The sequence below is a fragment of the Chiloscyllium plagiosum genome, chromosome 2 (assembly GCF_004010195.1).
Source record: "Chiloscyllium plagiosum isolate BGI_BamShark_2017 chromosome 2, ASM401019v2, whole genome shotgun sequence".
Taxonomy (NCBI): Eukaryota; Metazoa; Chordata; class Chondrichthyes; order Orectolobiformes; family Hemiscylliidae; genus Chiloscyllium; species Chiloscyllium plagiosum.
Window position 1 is genome coordinate 145,796,936 of NC_057711.1, and position 17,972 is coordinate 145,814,907.

Sequence of the window (17,972 nt, forward strand, 5' to 3'; positions counted from 1 at the left end):
CAAACCTGGGTGACATGGTGACTCAGTGATTAACACTGTTACCCCACAGCCAGGAACCTAAATCTTAGATAACTCTCTATGTGAGAGTTTGCATGTTCTCAGTGTCTGCAAGGGTTTCCGTCAGGTGCCCTGGTTTCCTTCTAAAGTGGAAAGATGTGCAGGTTAGGTGTATTGGTCATGCTAAATTGTCCATAGAATCTAGGTATGTGAAAGCTAGGTGGATTTGCCTCGGTAAATATGGGGTTATGGGGATAGGTAGAGGATTGGGAATGGGTGGGATGCTCTTCGGACGGTCAGTGCGGAGTGGGGATTCTATGGCTTTGTTATGTTCAAAAGTGATTATTACAACATCCCTCTATCCAGCCTCCATCTTCCAATGCTGAAAATGTGTTGCTGGAAAAGCGCAGCAGGTCAGGCAGCATCCAGGGAACAGGAGAATCGATGTTTCGGGCATAAGCCCTCCTGAAGAAGGGCTTATGCCCGAAACGTCGATTCTCCTGTTCCCTGGATGCTGCCTGACCTGCTGCGCTTTTCCAGCAACACATTTTCAGCTCTGATCTCCAGCATCTGCAGACTTCACTTTCTCCTCCATCTTCCAATCTATGGCAACTCAATTGCATTTGAAACTCTACTGCCTATACTCTGACTGACAACTAAGTCCCATTCACTCATTCATTTACAGTGATTTCTGGTCCATCAAGGCCTTAATTTTAAAACACTCATTCTTATTTTCAAATTCTACCCTGCCTTGCCTTCTCTCACTTCTAACATGCTACAATCCTTTAATTGTCCAAAATTATGCACTCCCTCAAATGCAGCTTAATTTACAACCAATTTATTTTGTTCTGCTTTGGTCACTGTGGCTTATCTGGTTTATGCCTTAAACTCCCATCCCTAAACCTGTCTGTCTCTTTCTCCTCCTTTAAGATTCTTCCTAAAACCTAACTCTTCAATCACCTGTTTTAATATACAATGGCTTAGTATTAATGTTTTATCTGATTACAGTCTTGTGAAGTACCTGAAGTCTGAAATGTGAAAGGTGCTATATGAATGCAAGATGTTGAAAACCTTTTATCTAAAGATAAAGACCTACCCTTTCCATGTATGGAACCTTGTAAGTTGTTGCAAAAAGTCTCGCAGCACTTAATATGAAATTGTAATGTCTAAAACAATAAGAAATTAGAGGTTACAATTCTGAGAATGATTTCCTTGTACTTTAAATCAAAACAGGATACAATATCATGTGACAGCACCACGAAGGAATACAGCCTAATCGGAGAAACATTAAAAATAAATGCAATTTGATTAATACATTCTGGTCAACACTGCTGTTAACTAGTTAATTAAGAGGTCATATTTACCTAATTGAGTGTTTATTGGACTTAAATGAAACACAAATACCCATTGAAATGGTAATTAAGTTTTTGATTCTGTACTCTAATTGCTTATTTGCATACAAATGGCAAAAGATAGCACAACTGATTTAATTAATTACAATTCTTCTCGTGCAAAAAAATTGAAGTAGAATCTTTTGTGATTGCAAACATTATTTACAAGTATTTAGGATAAAAACTTGAGTTTATCAAATATGTCATCTATTCTCTGTAGAAATAGTGGAATAAATACACTATAATAAAAGTTGGAAAGTAAAAGGTTCTCTGTTACAATTCAATATCATCCCACTATTTATCAAAATATCGGACAATAAAAACTGTAATCCAGATTTTAGGGAATCCAAACAGAACATGCAATTGGGACAGAATTCCAATAGAGATAATGAAATACAAATTCTGATAGTTACTTACAATTCATCATTTATGTCAAACTGCATTGGACAGGGTGGCCTCTTTGGTGACTGCCAAAATAAGCCTGCAAACAAATAGAATCTCAATAATTAAAATAAAACATGGACAAATTCCAGGCAAGTTTGTTAGGTTTACCCTAGAAGACAAGTGGATAATATGGGGTGGCTCAGTGGTTAGCACTGCTGCCTCTCAGTGCCAGGGACCCAGATTCAATTTCAGCCTTGGGTGACTGTCTCCGTACAGTTTACATGTTCTCCCCATGTTTGTGTGGGTTTCTACCAGGTACTTCGGTTTCATCCCACAGTCCAAAGATATTCAGGTTAGGTTAAATGGCCATGCTAAATTGTCCCCAGTGTCCAGGGATGTGCAGGATAGATGGATTAACAATGGTAAACATTGGGTTATAAGTATAGGGTAGGTGGTTTTAATCTGGCTGGATGTTCTTCAGAGGGTGGGTGCAGATTTGATGGGCCAAATCGCCTCTTTCCATAATGTAAGGATTCTGGAATTTTAAGCTAATTAAGACGACACATAGCTTGCTTGCTTGCCTTTATCGGTCAGGGCACAGAGCATAAAAATTGCCAAGGCATTTTACAACTGTATAGTACTTTAGTCAAGTCACATTTAGAATATTTTGTACAGTTCTGATTGGCACACTACAAGGAGGATGTGGAAGCTTTGGTGAGGGTACAGAAATGGTTTGCAGGGACATAGCATGGTATTAGCCATGAGGAGAGATTGGACAAACTTGATTTGTTTTCACTTGAATATTTAAATATGAGGGGTGCCCTGATAGAAGTTTACAAAATTATAAAAGGCATGGAGAAAATGAATAATTGGAGTCTTTTTCCCCAAAGTAGCAAGGTCAATTACACGAAGACATAGGTTTAAAGTTAAAGGGGATAAGTTTAAAGGAGATGTGAGGGACATGTTTCTCTACACAGTGTGGTAAGTGCTTGGAATGTGCTATCAGAGGAGGTGGCAGTCAGATACAATAGCAACATTCAAGAGGGAGTTTGACAGGATATCTGAATATGCAGGGAATAGAGGAATACAGACCACATCGAGGCAAACGTTTTTAGTTTAGAAAGGCTTTATGTCAGTGCAGTCGTTGTGGGCTGAAGGGCCTGTTTCTGTGGTATACTGTTCTTTGTTCGAAGACCAAGGATAGCTGTTGCAGTACAACACCACAACTCCACATTCTTCTCCAAATTTCTCACCATTCTGACTTTCCTGTGCCATTGCCAGGTAAGAATCCCTAAAAGTTCCCTTTTCACATGACTTCACTGCACAGACTGTAGTGATTCAAGTCAACCCACAACTTTCTCAAGAGAAATATGGCTTGTACAAGAAATTTCAATCTTGTTAGCGAGACATTTATTTAAGGTGAGTGGAGAATCCTTTTAAGAGAAACCAACAATTTTTGCACATTACAGGCTTGTATTTCTTCTGCATTCTTTAAGCAGTGCAAACTCCAGCTGAATGATGGTATTGCTGGTATGTTCAATGGCTAGAGTAAAACTGAACTATTTAAACCAGAAGAAACCAAGCACAGTTTACACTCAAGTGGCAAGCCTGAGCTAGGTAAAAAAAAAATTGACTGGGTTTTTCTGACAAAAATAAGCAGCACGTTTTTAACACTTTAATTTATGAGCAAATTACACAGCAACGTCAGGAGAAGAACAGGTGAACTGTTATTAAATACCACCAACCTGTTTCAATTTTACAGTTTAGTTTGTAGTTTTGCTTCATAATTGATATGCACTAAATGTCATGAAAATGCTGTATATGTGTGGTAGATATGGATTGAACTTACCCCAGAAGATTAGCCTGATTACAAACTTTAAAAATATTAATGTCAATTACAACCAATCAACCCTTCATGTCAGGTAGTATGTTTGCGATTGTTAAGACTCACTCCTTCATGCATTAATTGATGCTGGAAATATTACAAACAGTGAAATTGAGACTATTCCAAAGAAAAAAGTTTTTACTTTTCCTGATAGAATTATTTGGATTGAGAGAGAAAACTTTCTCTTTACTTCTCTATCTGTATTTGATGTGAAGTCAAATTCACCCATTCTAATGTATTCTTGCTTTTCAGTGCTTGCACTGTTGATTCTTCCATTTTTCAATCCAATTCATTAAGACAACACCTTGCTGCTTACCCTATTCAAACAGGTCACTGTGTTACACAAACCATTTTAAAATCGTTTAACAACCTAACTCTCATGAAGAGTTTTAATCTGGGTCAATGCTCCTGTAAGAGCAAACAGTCAGGGTCCAACAATAGGCCCATTCCTGCCCTCACCCAATATCCACCACCTCTACTGTAAAAATCATTAGGCAGGAGTCAAGAATAGGAACCCTGAGCTTTTCCCATTTATGGTATAATTATAGCATGATCTAGTAATCAGATTACTTGAATTAGATTAGGAAAATAAATATGAGATCCCTGGTTTAGGTTGCTCAATCCCATATATGTCGGACAGATAGCCACTGCAAGAGTTGGCACTAAAAACGCAATGAACAAACTTTACCACAATACTTACTTCCATCCTTCAGTTTAGTATCTAGTGGAAATGAGTGCAGAAGTTGTACCGCCTGGAGGAAGATAAAGAATGGGTCACTGCTGCTGCTTTGTAGACGAGGCCGACAATCTCAAATCTTTCTTTTGTGCATTGCGAGGATGAACATTAGTCAGTTATTGATTCTTTGCTGGTAAACAAAAGAGAATGGGAGCCAGGAGCATGGGGATGTAATAAAGACAGCAATGAGAAAACAAGATGGGGAGAGACAGCAGGGAAAAAAAATGGGGTTGGAGAGAGACAGGAGGGAGAGAATGTAGTTGAAGAATGATGACGGGAGAGAGACGGAGGAGAGACAATATATGTAAAGAGAGACAGTGGGGAGACAATGTGGGTCTAGCAAGGAGAGACTATGTTTGGAGAGGGTTAGTATGGAGAAGATGGGGGTGGATACAGTGAGACAACAGGGAGAGAAGGGAAATGTGAGAGAGACAATGGGGAGATGATATGGTGGGTCGAAGGCAGGCAGAGATTGCTGGGGAGACAGCAAAGAGAGAATGGAGTGGAGGAGTAGAGGAGGAAGACAGAGACAGAGATAGACACTAGGGTAGACCAGGTGGACCAAGACAACTGGGGTGGGGTGGGGGGGATGGATGTTGGAGGTGGAGACACATCAAGTTCGATATATATGGGGGGGGTAGGTTGGGCAAGGGAGGAGAAGAGACAAGCAGTAAGGACAGTGTGGAGATACAATGGCAGGGTGAGCACATAGGGAGTGGTAATGGTTCCCCTGGTTGGAAATGGCTTGTTGAATGGGGAAGCAAATGGTGGTGAAGGCTAGGCCAGGATGGCAGCAATGCATGGTGGACTGAGAGTTATATTCAATTTATCAGAAACTAATAGCACTGCTGTGGATGGAAAAAATGCAAAACCAATAATTTTAATCATAATATACCAAACAGCCTGTTAAGCACAGATAATATTTGTACTGAAAAAGAAATACTACAATCACCGAGTTTAGGTAAAGTAATTAAATGGGCAGGGTAATATTTCTACTGTCATTACCATAAAAAATAAATCAGAACACAAGAATATTAATCTACAATACTGATGCACTGATTGAATTATTATTGTGCCTTACCTTGTGATGGAAATATTTTTCAAATTTAACTCGTGCCAGGGCCACACACTCATGCCAACCTGAGGGCCACCTATTAAGTAATTTAATTGCTTGAAATGATCCTTCTAAACTTTCTCCATTTTGCATTCGCTACAAAACACAATTGTGGAAAAGAATAATGGTATCTGCCCTCAATATTAAATTCAAAACTTTTCAAATAAACACTGCTAACAGAAAATCTCAATATTGCAGCACATATTTTGTCTATTGCCGCATTTTAATTCAGGTTTGCTGAATTTAACCATTTCTTTGTGCAACATTGCATCATAAGTACTCATTCAGGAGATTGGGCACTAAAGGTTTTTTGTCAGCGTAAAATGGATTAGTTGTGGGGTTGTGAAACAGTAGTACCATTATAAGAGCAGAGCAGATTTACAAAGCTGACAGTTAAGTTAATGTCAAGTAGATAGTCTTGGTGGTCTGCCTCCACACTTTGTACAAGGAGATTTTTAAACCTGAATTTCAGCTCCCAAGTTACGGCAGTTAATACTGAAATCAAATTCTGACAGGTTGAATATGAATCATCATATCTGGATATTGTTGAGGATATTTTGGAGCTGTGAGTGGGCTCTACACATCCTTGCCTCTGAGTCACAAACCACACTAAAGAATCAAGTTATTGCTCAATGTAACACTAGGGTACGCAACAGGCAAATTAATTTCAAAGCAGTCAAGTCTATAATGATAGGGTGTCAAGAGGAGTGTGGCCTGGACAGAATGCTGAAAAGGGGAGGATGTGTTGCCTCACACTAGAGATGACCAAAATGGTGGAGGGAGATCTGTTGAATATGGAGGTTGGCAAGATGATAGGTGAGTACAAGAGAAATCCTATCATGACTCTGGGAGGGAGGGAAAGGCATGACAGCAAAAGGTGAAATAAATTGGACATGTTGGAACAAGCAAGTCACTGATTTCAACCCAATGGCATCAATGTGGACTTCAACAGTTTCCTCATTTCCCCTTCCCCCACCTCACCCCAGTTCCAAACTTCCAGCTCAGCAATGTCCCCATAACTTGTCCTACCTACCTATCTTCTTTTCCACCTATTCACTCCACCCTCCCCCCTAACCTATCACCTTCATCCCCTCCCCCACTCACCTATTGTACTCTATGCTACTTTCTTCCCACCCCCACCCTCCTCTCACCTATCTCTCCACCTTTCAGGCTCTCTGCCTGTATTCCTAATGAAAGGCTTTTGCCCGAAACGTCGATTTAACTGCTCCTCGGATGCTGCCTGAACTGCTGTGCTTTTCCAGCACCACTCTAATCTAGACTCTGGTTTTCAGCATCTGCAGTCATTGTTTTTACCAAGTCACTGATATTGGCTGATGATACTATTCAACTCTCAAAAAGTCAAATGAAGGAGATATTAAGTGGAGGTATATGTGGAGGTTACAAACCAGCTCAATGTAGAGAGTTGGATTTAAAAATGGATACAGAATAATGAATGTAGTTAACAGAGGAATTGTAGCAATAGTAATGAAACAAATTCCTATAGATGGAATTGATTTTAAGAAATGACCCGAGAGGTTCAAGAATATTGGCTCCACCAAGGGTGGTGGAACAATCAGTGAATGTAAAAGAAATGGAAACGTTTCAGGAGAAACATCTTGGATTGTTTCCTGACTGTGTTGTGACTAAATCTCAAGCCCATAGAACTGTTTATGGAGAAAAAGGAGCCAATGAAACAGTGAGACAATTTGGAAATTCAGTTATTGGATACAATGTTTGAAAATTTAGCCAAAAAGGATGAAGGTAAAGAGAATGAGGCTGATTTGTATAACTCATCTTCTTTAACAGAAATGCAAAGATGGATTCACAATTGTAAGTTAAACCAAGAAACCTACTCAGATATGGTTTGTGCTTCATTCCTGACTCTTGAGAAGACAAACACAAGTGCTGACTAAGGAACATGCCCATGCCTTATGCTTTTATACACAATTCAGCTCCAGGTCGCTAATTGGCCCTAACTGTTTCCTCAATTATATTCTCAAAACCTCCCTTCCAAGTTGGGGGTTAATCACAACTAAGGTGCCAGCTGTTAAGATTGCATCATTCTCACCTCCCCCCAAATCAGTCTCAAATGTATTAGGAATCCAAAGCCCTCTCTTCTGCACCATTACAGACACATATTCAGCTATATATCCCATACTATATCCAAGTCCAAAAGCATGGCCATCAGTTTTGGGGAGAAAAAAAGATAACTTAGGCTTAACTGCCAGGCCTTCTTCAGTTGTAATGCTATTAACACAGCATCTCCAAGGCTTTTGAACATCAAAATGTATGTTGACAGTCAAAACAAATAAGCATTTATCTAACCTGTATTAAAAAGTCAAGCTGCAATGCTCTGTTAACAAATACTGTGAAATTATGCACTGTTCCAAGTCTGATCCTCAAGTCTGTATATTGAAACAATAACTCTCACCTGCAGAACATTGTCTGTTGATTTATGGTTTTCCCAGAATTTGTTGTACATTGAGGGTTTGTAAGAAAAGGAACTTTCAAACTGAAATGAGAAATGGAATAAGATTTTTCCATCATAAATTAACAGGATAGCACTTAAATTGACATGCTTTCTAAAGAAGCCGATTTAAAATACTACAGCTGTTTCATACCTTATCTCTTGACCACTGTATTGTATGTTCAATTAATGCAGGAAATGATTTTAACGTGCAAAATGGGATTTCTTCTTCAGGAGGATCTCGCTGCAAAAAACCAACAGTGAATCACAAAAAAGTTGAAGTGTTTAAAACTTTAATCATTGATATCACATAGCAATCACTTTCAACTTGTATAGCATCAACTTCCACTTTCTGAACATGCTGGATGTATAGTTCAATAACATCAAAATTCAACCACCCTACTGCATCTATTCCAATCTTTACCAGCAGCAATCTACTGAAGTATCATTTCCATGCTTAATCTACAACCATTTCCAACTATAAACCATCAATTTTAATAGTATTATGGACTCTGATTCAATTAATTATTTAAATAATTAATAAATCACTCTTTCCAAAATAACCCCATACTTCTTCAAAAGAATTTTCTAACTTGAGATACATTTAAATGGAGCAACAATTCATCTATGCAAAATGATAATGACTGAAGCATTTCATATTCACATTTACACAGAATTACTCCTATATATTGATATGTATTGTTTTACATCCTAAATTAATGGCAAAGTAAATTCCAATTATACATTATATGGCAATTGAAATTTGGTTCAGCTGTGTAACCAAAGCATAAATCTAAAACTGCATTGATATTACAACTTTCATGAAGGACCTTTGCAACTAATGAACTATTTTTGAAGTCTAGGCACTATTGTGATATAGTCACATTGCTGATACCATTCCCAAACAACACTGCTTTTCTCTTACCAATTTTCTCTTATCTGTTTCTATTCTGATAAGTATATCAGATTGCTCACAAAAGGGATGTTTCTACACACACAAAAATCATAGAAATGCCTAGCTTCAGTATGATTCCATGACCTCTAGGTCTCCTGTAGCCCATGGTTGGATTCCATGAGCACCAGGTTTGCTCTAGTACAAAGTCAGTGTCAGCATTCCCTGCCTACTGGGCATACTGTTCAAGGTTCCATTATCCAAACATGATAGTGAATGTCAGTGGATTATTTGACGATGACGACTCAAAGATCAAAGCCAAAGGCTCCTACACTCCTCCCTAGTTCCTCAGAGAAGCCTCTGATAAATCCCATCTGGCCCAGGGGACTTGTCTACTTTCATTCCTTCTCGAACTTCCTTACTAACCTTAATCCATTCTAGTCTAATATCTCATACCTCATTCGTCTCCTCTACAATATTCTCCTTTTCCTGAGTGGAATATTTGTTTAGCACCTCTCAGACCTCCACAGGGTCAACACATAACTTCCCACTTCTGTCTTTGACTGGCCCTATTCCTACCCTAGTCATCTTTTTATTCCTCACATACCTCTAGAAAGCTTTAGGTTCTCCACTATTCTATCTGCTAAAGACTGCTCATGTCCTCTCTTTGCTCTTCTTTACGCTCTCTTTAAATCCTTCCGAGCTAATCTGTAACTCTCCATCGCCTCATTGGAACCATCTCGTCTCATCGTCACATAAGCCTCCTTTTTATGATGCAATAATATAATAGATCAGGTTATATGGCCACAAAATGAAGAATAGAGTACTTTATTTATATGCAAGGAACCTTTCTATAAATAGAAGTTGCAAATTGAGCACAGGTTGCAATTTATGTCAAAGTTTGGGAGAAGATTTGTAATTCTGGTGCTCGTTGTTGTGGTTCTGTTCGCTGAGCTGGGAATTTGTGTTGCAGACGTTCCGTCCCTGTCTAGGTGACATCCTCAGTGCTTGGGAACCTCCTGTGAAGCGCTTCTCTGATGTTTCCTCCGGCATTTTAAATGCGCTTCACAGGAGGCTCCCAAGCACTGAGGATGTCACCTAGACAGGGGACGAAACATCTGCAACACAAATTCCCAGCTCGGCGAACAGAACCACAACAACAAGCACCCGAGCTACAAATCTTCTCCCAAACTTTGAACACCTACGGGCGAGAGACGCTAAGACAAACCAGGAAATGGGAATCCTGGGCCAACCGCCTAAGCTCCACATACGAACAACTCCGGTTCCTGCACGAATGCCGAAAGAATCAAATTAAATGCCGGAGGAAAGATCACAGAAGCGCTTCACAGGAGGCTCCCAAGCACTGAGGATGTCACCTAGACAGGGGACGAAACGTCTGCAACACAAATTCCCAGCTCAGCGAACAGAACCACAACATTTATGTCAGTTTAAATGCTTTGAAATACACGGTGGCTCAATAGTTAGCACTGCTGCCTCACAGCACCAGGGTGCCAGGTTCAATTCCAGTCTCGGGTGACTGCCCATGCGGTGCTTGCACATTCTCCCCACGTCTGCGTGATTTTTTTCCGGGTGATCTGGTTTCCCCCCCCACAGTCCAAAGATATGCAGGTCAGGTGAACTGGCCATGCTAAATTGCCCATAGTGTTAGGTCTATTAGTCAAGGAAATGGGTCTGGGTGGGTTACTCTTTGGAGAGTTGGTGTGGACTGGTTGGGCAGAAGGGCCTGTTTCCACACTGTAGGGAATCTAGTCTAGTCTAAACTAAAAATATGTATGCATATAAGTTAGGTGATAGTAAGTTTTATAAGCAGTTATGTCAAGCTAGAAAGAAGAAGGAAACTTTTGATTGGTCCTACAAGAAAGAGCACTTTTATTGATGTTACAACAAGCAGCTGACTACACTAAGATTGGCAGAGTCCAACAGGAACTTGAGTGACCGTGAAGGGAAAGATCATCTTTCAATGTAATGCCCAAACAATTGAGGAACAAGACTGTACTGATATTAATAATAATTACTTCAATGAGGCAGGCAGTCTGTTCAAAAATGCTTCCTTCTAAAGGCAAAAAAATTAGATAAAACATGGTGTAAAGAAAGGGAAGAGGAGGTGAATTGCTATGACAGTGTGTAAAGACTTTTTCTTTGATGGATGGGAGAAGTGCATGTCTAAAATCGAACACCTGTCACCTGTACATTTAGGAAAATTAATTAAAATTCTGTGGTATGGTTGTCACTAAACATTCGCATCTCTCCCTACTTGCCCTTGTCTTAAGAATTGTCTCTTCAATGCTCCCAATTTGACTGTAGGTTAGAAACAAAACACGGGGTTATTGCACTGTTTGGAAGTATGTACTTACATGGCTATTGTAGCTCTCTGTCAGATTTGGCACAATGACCTCTGTATGCCCTTTTGTCCCCATGGTTCCCGAATCTAGAAGTGGACGCTGATTTGATACACAACGACTGTAAATGAAAAGACAATGAAAGAGAGTCAACTGTTAACACATAACAGTCGGTCAAGAAAAATTAGCATCTTTCAGAGAACCAAGCTACAAGTAATTCACACAAGCTAGATAAAATGTGCATCTTGGGGAATTTGCATTAAATTATCCCACGTATACAAAAACATTATTTAACATGAAAGCAATAACAAATTAATTAATAAAGGCTGATAATTATCTTGCCTACTATGATTGCAAATCCATTGGTGCAAAGCACTTCGGAATGTCCTTGTATAAAACTATAAGAGTAGTGCTCTTGGTCAGATATAGTGTAACCTGTGTAACATAAAAAAGATCCCAGAATTCTCGACACAAATCATGCTTTGTCCAAGATAAGTTCTATGTTTTACTATGCAATTTTAAAAAAAACAAATTATGCCAGAAGCTAATCCTGCCACCTATCTTGCTCCCTGGATAGCTTAATCACTACTGGGAGTTTCCATAACTGGAAACCTATTTGGAGGCTTTTGAGAACATTTTAAAAATTAAGGAGGAATTTACTAAGAAATTCATGACTGGACCATCTACTAGTTTTATTGGGGTACTGTATACTTTCACATTATTTTAAGAGTAATTTTCAGTTTTTAAATGTTGAATTATACATAGGTGCTGCGTTAGCACTGATCAGAAGTACTTCTCTTTTTGATATAAACCCATTGTGAGCTATACCAAATTAAATAAATTTGCTCTAAAGATATTCTTTAAAGTGCCCAGTTGCCCAATTGTGGAGATTCACAGCAATTCTGGACTGGCCAATTTCAAAACATGTTGCAACTGAAAACTCAATATTTAAATTAATAATTAAACATGCACCAATTTGGATACAAATTAGAGCCCAGATCATTCCATTGCATCAATACAGAAACTCCATCCTGGCCAATATTCCTTGTTTCTCATGGCACTCTCTCATGTCCTTCCCCACTCTCTCCTCCTCCTCCCTCCCACACCCCCTCCCCAAATTCAACATTTAATCTTGGTTTTATTGTAAGCTATTATATTTAGAGGTACTCCTGAATGAGTTGGAGCCTCTTTTAAACTTTGCAAATCAAAGCTACCAATTCTTCCTTGCTTGTACATGCAACAAAAATCTTAAGATTAATTAGAAGAAGCAATGCTGTAAGGTGACAATGGCCTAAAAAGTTTTTGATCATGACTAGGTTTTAACTTTCAATTAAAAGTCCAAAATACTGGAGAAACTCAGCAGCTCTGGCAGCATCTGTGGAGAGAGAAAAAGAGTTAACTTTTTGAATCCAATATGGTTGTTCTTCTGAACAGTAGTCCATTATGGACTCAAACAGCAGGTCTGTTTCTTTCTCCACAGATGCTGCCAGGCCTCAGTTTCTTTTAGATTTCTAGTATATGCAGTATTTTGATTTAATTCAGCTTCTAAATTGTCTCTTTTATTAATTATTTTAGTCAATGTTTGGATATTTTGCCTATTTTTTCCAATTCTTAACTCTATAGAAAGCAGTTGGTTACAGGAAGGAAATCATTTGGCCCATGGTATTCTTCCTGACTCTCTGCAAGAGCAATTCATCCTGGTGGCTCTTCTCCACCTTTCCAATACAGTGTTGCGCTTTTCTCCACATTCAGACAATGATTGAATTTGCCTTCTCCACATTCTCAGGCAATGCATTCCACATCCTAACTAGTAACTGCATTAAAAAAAGTTCATCACCATTGATTATTTTGCCAAATACTGTAAATCTGCGCCTTCTGGCTTTCCATCTTCCATCAATTAGAAGCATTTCTCTACCTACTCTGTCCAGTCCTCTCTAATCATGGTTCCTGTCAATCATCTCTTCTGCAATGATAACAATGCCAGCTTCTTCAATCCCCATATGTAACTGTAGTTCTTCATTCTTGGAACTATTCTCGTGAATCTTTTCTGTTACTTCTCTAATGCCTTTACATTCTTCCTAAAGCGTGGTGTCCAGCCACTGCTTTAGTCCTGTCTCTTTTTAAAGTTTGGCTTTGTCTCCATTGAACTTTATCATCTTGTTTCTTCTTCGTGTCCATTCCCATTTTGTTCAGCAAGAGTTCACTTTTCTCCTTTCCTGGAGTCCATGATTGCCCTTTGTAAGATTTCACCTTTATCCTATGACAATAACCCAATAACAGAAATGTACATTCAGACACTGATGTGTCAATGCAATTAAGTACACATACCAGACAACTTCCACAGGCCTCCTAAGAACTGAAACAAAGATTAAACGTGGACAATTAACAATGAGCATTTATATCATTGGGAATGCACTCAAGGAAGGTTACCACCACATGTGGATTTCTTTGGTGGATAGCAAAATATCTAGATGGTAGACCATACCACTTAGTTAACCTATTTATTCAAACTGACTATAACAGATATGATATTATAGGAGAATAATCAATTGAAATATTGCTTATTTCTCACTATCATTTTGTAATAAATAAAAGCAGGGTTTACATAAGGATCACCTTATACCCAATGGAAGATTAACCTCCTCAATCTTTCTTTATACCTCAAATTCCATAGTCCCGTCATCTGAATTACCTCAAACATTTAGTGATTTTCTAAATGACCAAAGTCTTTTTGAATGTAATTGCCCTGCCATAAATCTTGATACTGTTCTGACATTTTTCTAAGTCTCGTGGATCCAAAAGTGAATGAAACACACTTGGGCAAAATGAGATGCCCTTTCCCCACTTAGGCATCTTGCACTCTGCAATTTAACGTCACAGTTTACCCTGTCAGCCTAATGTTAATAAGACAGTCAGCTGTTTGGTGACATTAAAACTTAACCACTACCTGAACAGAACGCTCACAGAAAGACTGTGAATTTGCCTGGACAAAATGAAGCTAGTTTTGTCTGGAGTTGCCCAACAAGTACCAGAATCAAAATAATGATGTTCAGCACAGAACCCCAATCCTAATATGGGAAAAATTGTGGATATGATTCTGAAAGACTGACAAACCACACCCTCCCTGAATCCCAAGATAACAGAGATACAATTCAACGTTTTCATTTACTGCAGGCCAGTGTTTTGCTACAGTGTTTTCATTTACAACAAGTCAGTCTGCACCAACCTCCAAAGAGCAAGTTATTCAAGCCCACCTTTCTCGCTCCACCAAACACCCATATGGGGTTATAACTATGGGTAACCTACGTAACCTGGGCAGCTTTGAACTACGGGAGAAAACCAGAGCAGACAGGGCAAACACAAGCAAGCACGGGGAGAACGTGCAATCTTGACAGACAAGGCTGGAATCAAATCTATGTCTCTGGTGCTGCAAGGCAGTATTGCTGACCATTGTGCCACCATGCTGCTCACAGTGTAATACTTTACACCCATGTCTACAGTCACCTTCTCATTTATACATCCATTACCTGTCTACGTATCTCCTTGCTTCCACGTTATCCAGTGCAGTGATGACAACATCCATTTGGCTATAAAAATTATCACTATAAATATTCTCAGTCGATGGACAAACTTTGTTTAGGTGAGAATCTATTTTTATCTGGGGATTTATTGCCAAGGTGGTTGCTGCAGCTGTGTAGCTCTTTGGTTTCTGTCAAGAAAACAGAGGACTCAGATTAATGTTTTAAGGAAAACACTGAATACATTATTAAATTGTCACAAATTGGAGAGAATATAGCATGAACTAATGTTACTGGACTAGTAATCCAGAGGCTTAAGCCAAGCTCTGCAACCCAAGATGGGTTCAAATCCCACCACGGAATTTGAATTCAAATAATAAATCTAGAATATATAGCTTGTCTCAGTAATGGGGACCATGAAAATATTAATTGTTGTAAACACCAATCTCGTTCACTAATGTCTTATAGGGAAAGAAATCTCACTTTGTCTGGACTTCACAATAATGAAGTTGACGATTATCCTCCCTCTGAAAAGGTCTAACAAACCACTTTGTTCAAGGGCAACAGATACTGGCCTTGCCAACAGCACCCACATTCCATCAAAGAATATAATAAAACTGATCACCATAAAGCTACGTTTCCTGGAGCTCATACATAATTGCTGTGGCGCTTAAGTCCTAATGAACCAAAGGGCTGGGTTTCTTATTTGGAGTTTGCAGTGACAATAAAGGGATCACCTTATCAAATATGTTGGATAGCGCCAACTACAGAAAAGGCAAAAAGACACATGGACGCTGCTCTCAATAGTCATTAAGCAGAGAAAGTGCGTGCAAATTCCCACAATGGTGAAAATTAACATTTTGTACGACCTCTCCCCAATAATTTATTTCAAAAGGGACTAATTTCACTGCTGCTGCCTGTACTCTGGTGGAATATTTCAGGCCAACTCTCAGGCCCAGGCTCTCTAGTAGGGCAGATTCATCACTCCAGTATTTTAGAAATCATCCAGTGTTTTGATAGCATACCAGTTGCTCAATACTGAGGAGGATCTGAATTCCATGAAACAGGGTGCTGATAAATAGTGGGGAATACAGATTAAGAGTCTAGAGCTCCACAAGCATTAAAAGGCATAAAGTAATGCATCCTGGCTGCTGACAAACACTGAACTCTTGACAGTAATGTACACATGAACGTATGGGAGGCTGTGGCGTACTGTTAATGTCACTGGACTCAATCAGAATCTCAGGCCAATATCCTGAGGACAGTGGTGTGAAACCCAACACGGCAGATAATGAAATTTAAATCACCACACCTCAAGCGAGGGAGGAAGTCAAGAAGGTGGTACCTTAGCCAGTATGAGAATTGAACCCGTGCTGATGGCGTCACTCTGCATCACAAACCAACTATCCAGCCAGCAATAAAGAGCTAGTCTCATGGAGAGACTGAACAACTGTCAATTGTTTTAAAAAAAAATCTGGCGCTCTAAAGTCTTTTTGGGAAGGAAAGCTGCCATCTTTATCGGGTCTGGCATCCAAACGACTCCAGGCCCATAGGAATATGATTGACTCTTAGATGCTCTCCAGGTAATTGGGGAAGTATGGCATGTGTATGTGAACTGTACAATTACTAAATTAATAAAGCATTTTAGGCAGGGTTGAGCAACATCTTTGAATTTTGAGGAACATCTTCCTTTCCTGGCAAAGATACATTGACTAGTTCTAGTTTGCTCACTATCATACCTGTATGTGTCGGGGTCTGAAGAGAAATTGTCTATTTAGATTGGATTTTTCTATTAAGTCAGGGTCTGTGATAGTTATCTGCAAAGGAATCGCAAAAGTTAGATGTAAGGTTAGCACCGTACAGGCATTTGACCAACTTAGCTTTGACCCCTCCCTCCTTTTGTACAGACAGCAGTGTCAACATGAGGCTAATAAATCCAGGTGATATTAAAAGTGCAGCAATTATTAGCAATGCCTGGCTATAAACAAAAAGTACTGAAATTTGCTTTCAAATGTAGTCAGATCTAATTTGGGTGACACAGCTTTCAGGAAGATGTAAACCTCAAACATAAATAGTACTCAATTCTCTAGTGCAGATTTGTTCATAACATTATCAAAACTCCAAAGGATACAAGCCTGGTACTAATGATAGGAAGCAAAAGTCATGGATAAGTTAAATTTAAATGGAGTGGATTAAAAATCTAATAATCCAAGGTTAAAAGTGTTGTGGCACAGAGATAGAGCTCCTGCCCCTGGTTCAGACAGGTTCAAGTTCCACCTACTCCAGATGTAAAATGAGAAAGACTTTTGAGTACCTTAAAAGGTTTCTCAATTTAGTGATCCTTGCTAATGCTGAAGTGGCTTTGATACAAGGTGTCCAATTTTTAAAATATGTTTTAAAATTTGGGTTTTACAACAGTGACACATGGGGTTGCTTACTTATCTGAAGGTTTTGTTTTTTAAAAAAGCACCGTAGGACCTCCGGGCATGTTACTGGAAGATTGTTTGTAGGAGAGCAAGAAAATGGTGGTCAAAAATTATACTACTTTTGCAAAATGAATTTTTACTTAGGTTTCTGCACAACCTAATGTTATGTCTCAAAATTTCCATGAACCAAGAGTTAATTTTGAATTGTTGTTTTAAAAAGTGGAATAAAAATATTCCTTCATAAATTTGAGTGGGTCATGTGGGTGTAGATTGATTAATGCAATCGAAAATCAGTTTATCATAAAGTAATTTGAATCATTGTTTAGTCCAGTTTTCACAATGTTCATACAGAATCTAAAATTGTCACTGCCTGTAAAAACATACATTGCACATAACCTGCTTCTACCATTGTGCTAATTACTTTACTTTACTGTTGTGACTGATTTATAAATACATAAGTAACAAGGAATACATTTACTTGACCACTACCAGAGGAAAGATACATACCATTCCTCTTTTCTGGCCAATGCTAACACCAAGCAGAGCAAGGTTCTTCAGCATTTCGCAGCCAATTGCACCACATCCAACCTGTAAGGAAACAGTTATTTTTCTTTTTACCCATTAAGATTCCACATGTGATACATTTAAAGGTTAAAAAAAACTGACTGAAAGGACACTTCTTACCAACATTGTATAAAATCGATTCGGAACACATGCACTTTTGAATCAATGAAGTCTTTTTAGAACCCTGTGTCTATATTTCAGGCATGCAAAAGTGGAATAAAACGATGGAAGAAATATG

General features: G+C 38.9%; 1 protein-coding gene across 2 annotated transcripts in view; it reads right to left on the reverse strand.

Annotated features, from left to right (window-relative positions):
* uba6 (ubiquitin like modifier activating enzyme 6) overlaps positions 1-17,972 on the reverse strand; it is a 119,010-nt gene that overhangs the window by 18,172 nt on the left and 82,866 nt on the right. For both annotated transcript variants that reach the window (XM_043720610.1, XM_043720620.1), the window contains exons 17-26: positions 17,678-17,758; positions 16,484-16,561; positions 14,754-14,935; positions 11,242-11,347; positions 8,129-8,218; positions 7,939-8,019; positions 5,475-5,603; positions 4,358-4,409; positions 1,806-1,869; positions 1,094-1,163 (exon numbers count right to left, since the gene is read on the reverse strand). In XM_043720610.1, the coding sequence (XP_043576545.1) occupies positions 1,094-1,163; positions 1,806-1,869; positions 4,358-4,409; positions 5,475-5,603; positions 7,939-8,019; positions 8,129-8,218; positions 11,242-11,347; positions 14,754-14,935; positions 16,484-16,561; positions 17,678-17,758 (933 nt within the window). The remainder of the gene's footprint in view (positions 1-1,093; positions 1,164-1,805; positions 1,870-4,357; positions 4,410-5,474; positions 5,604-7,938; positions 8,020-8,128; positions 8,219-11,241; positions 11,348-14,753; positions 14,936-16,483; positions 16,562-17,677; positions 17,759-17,972) is intronic.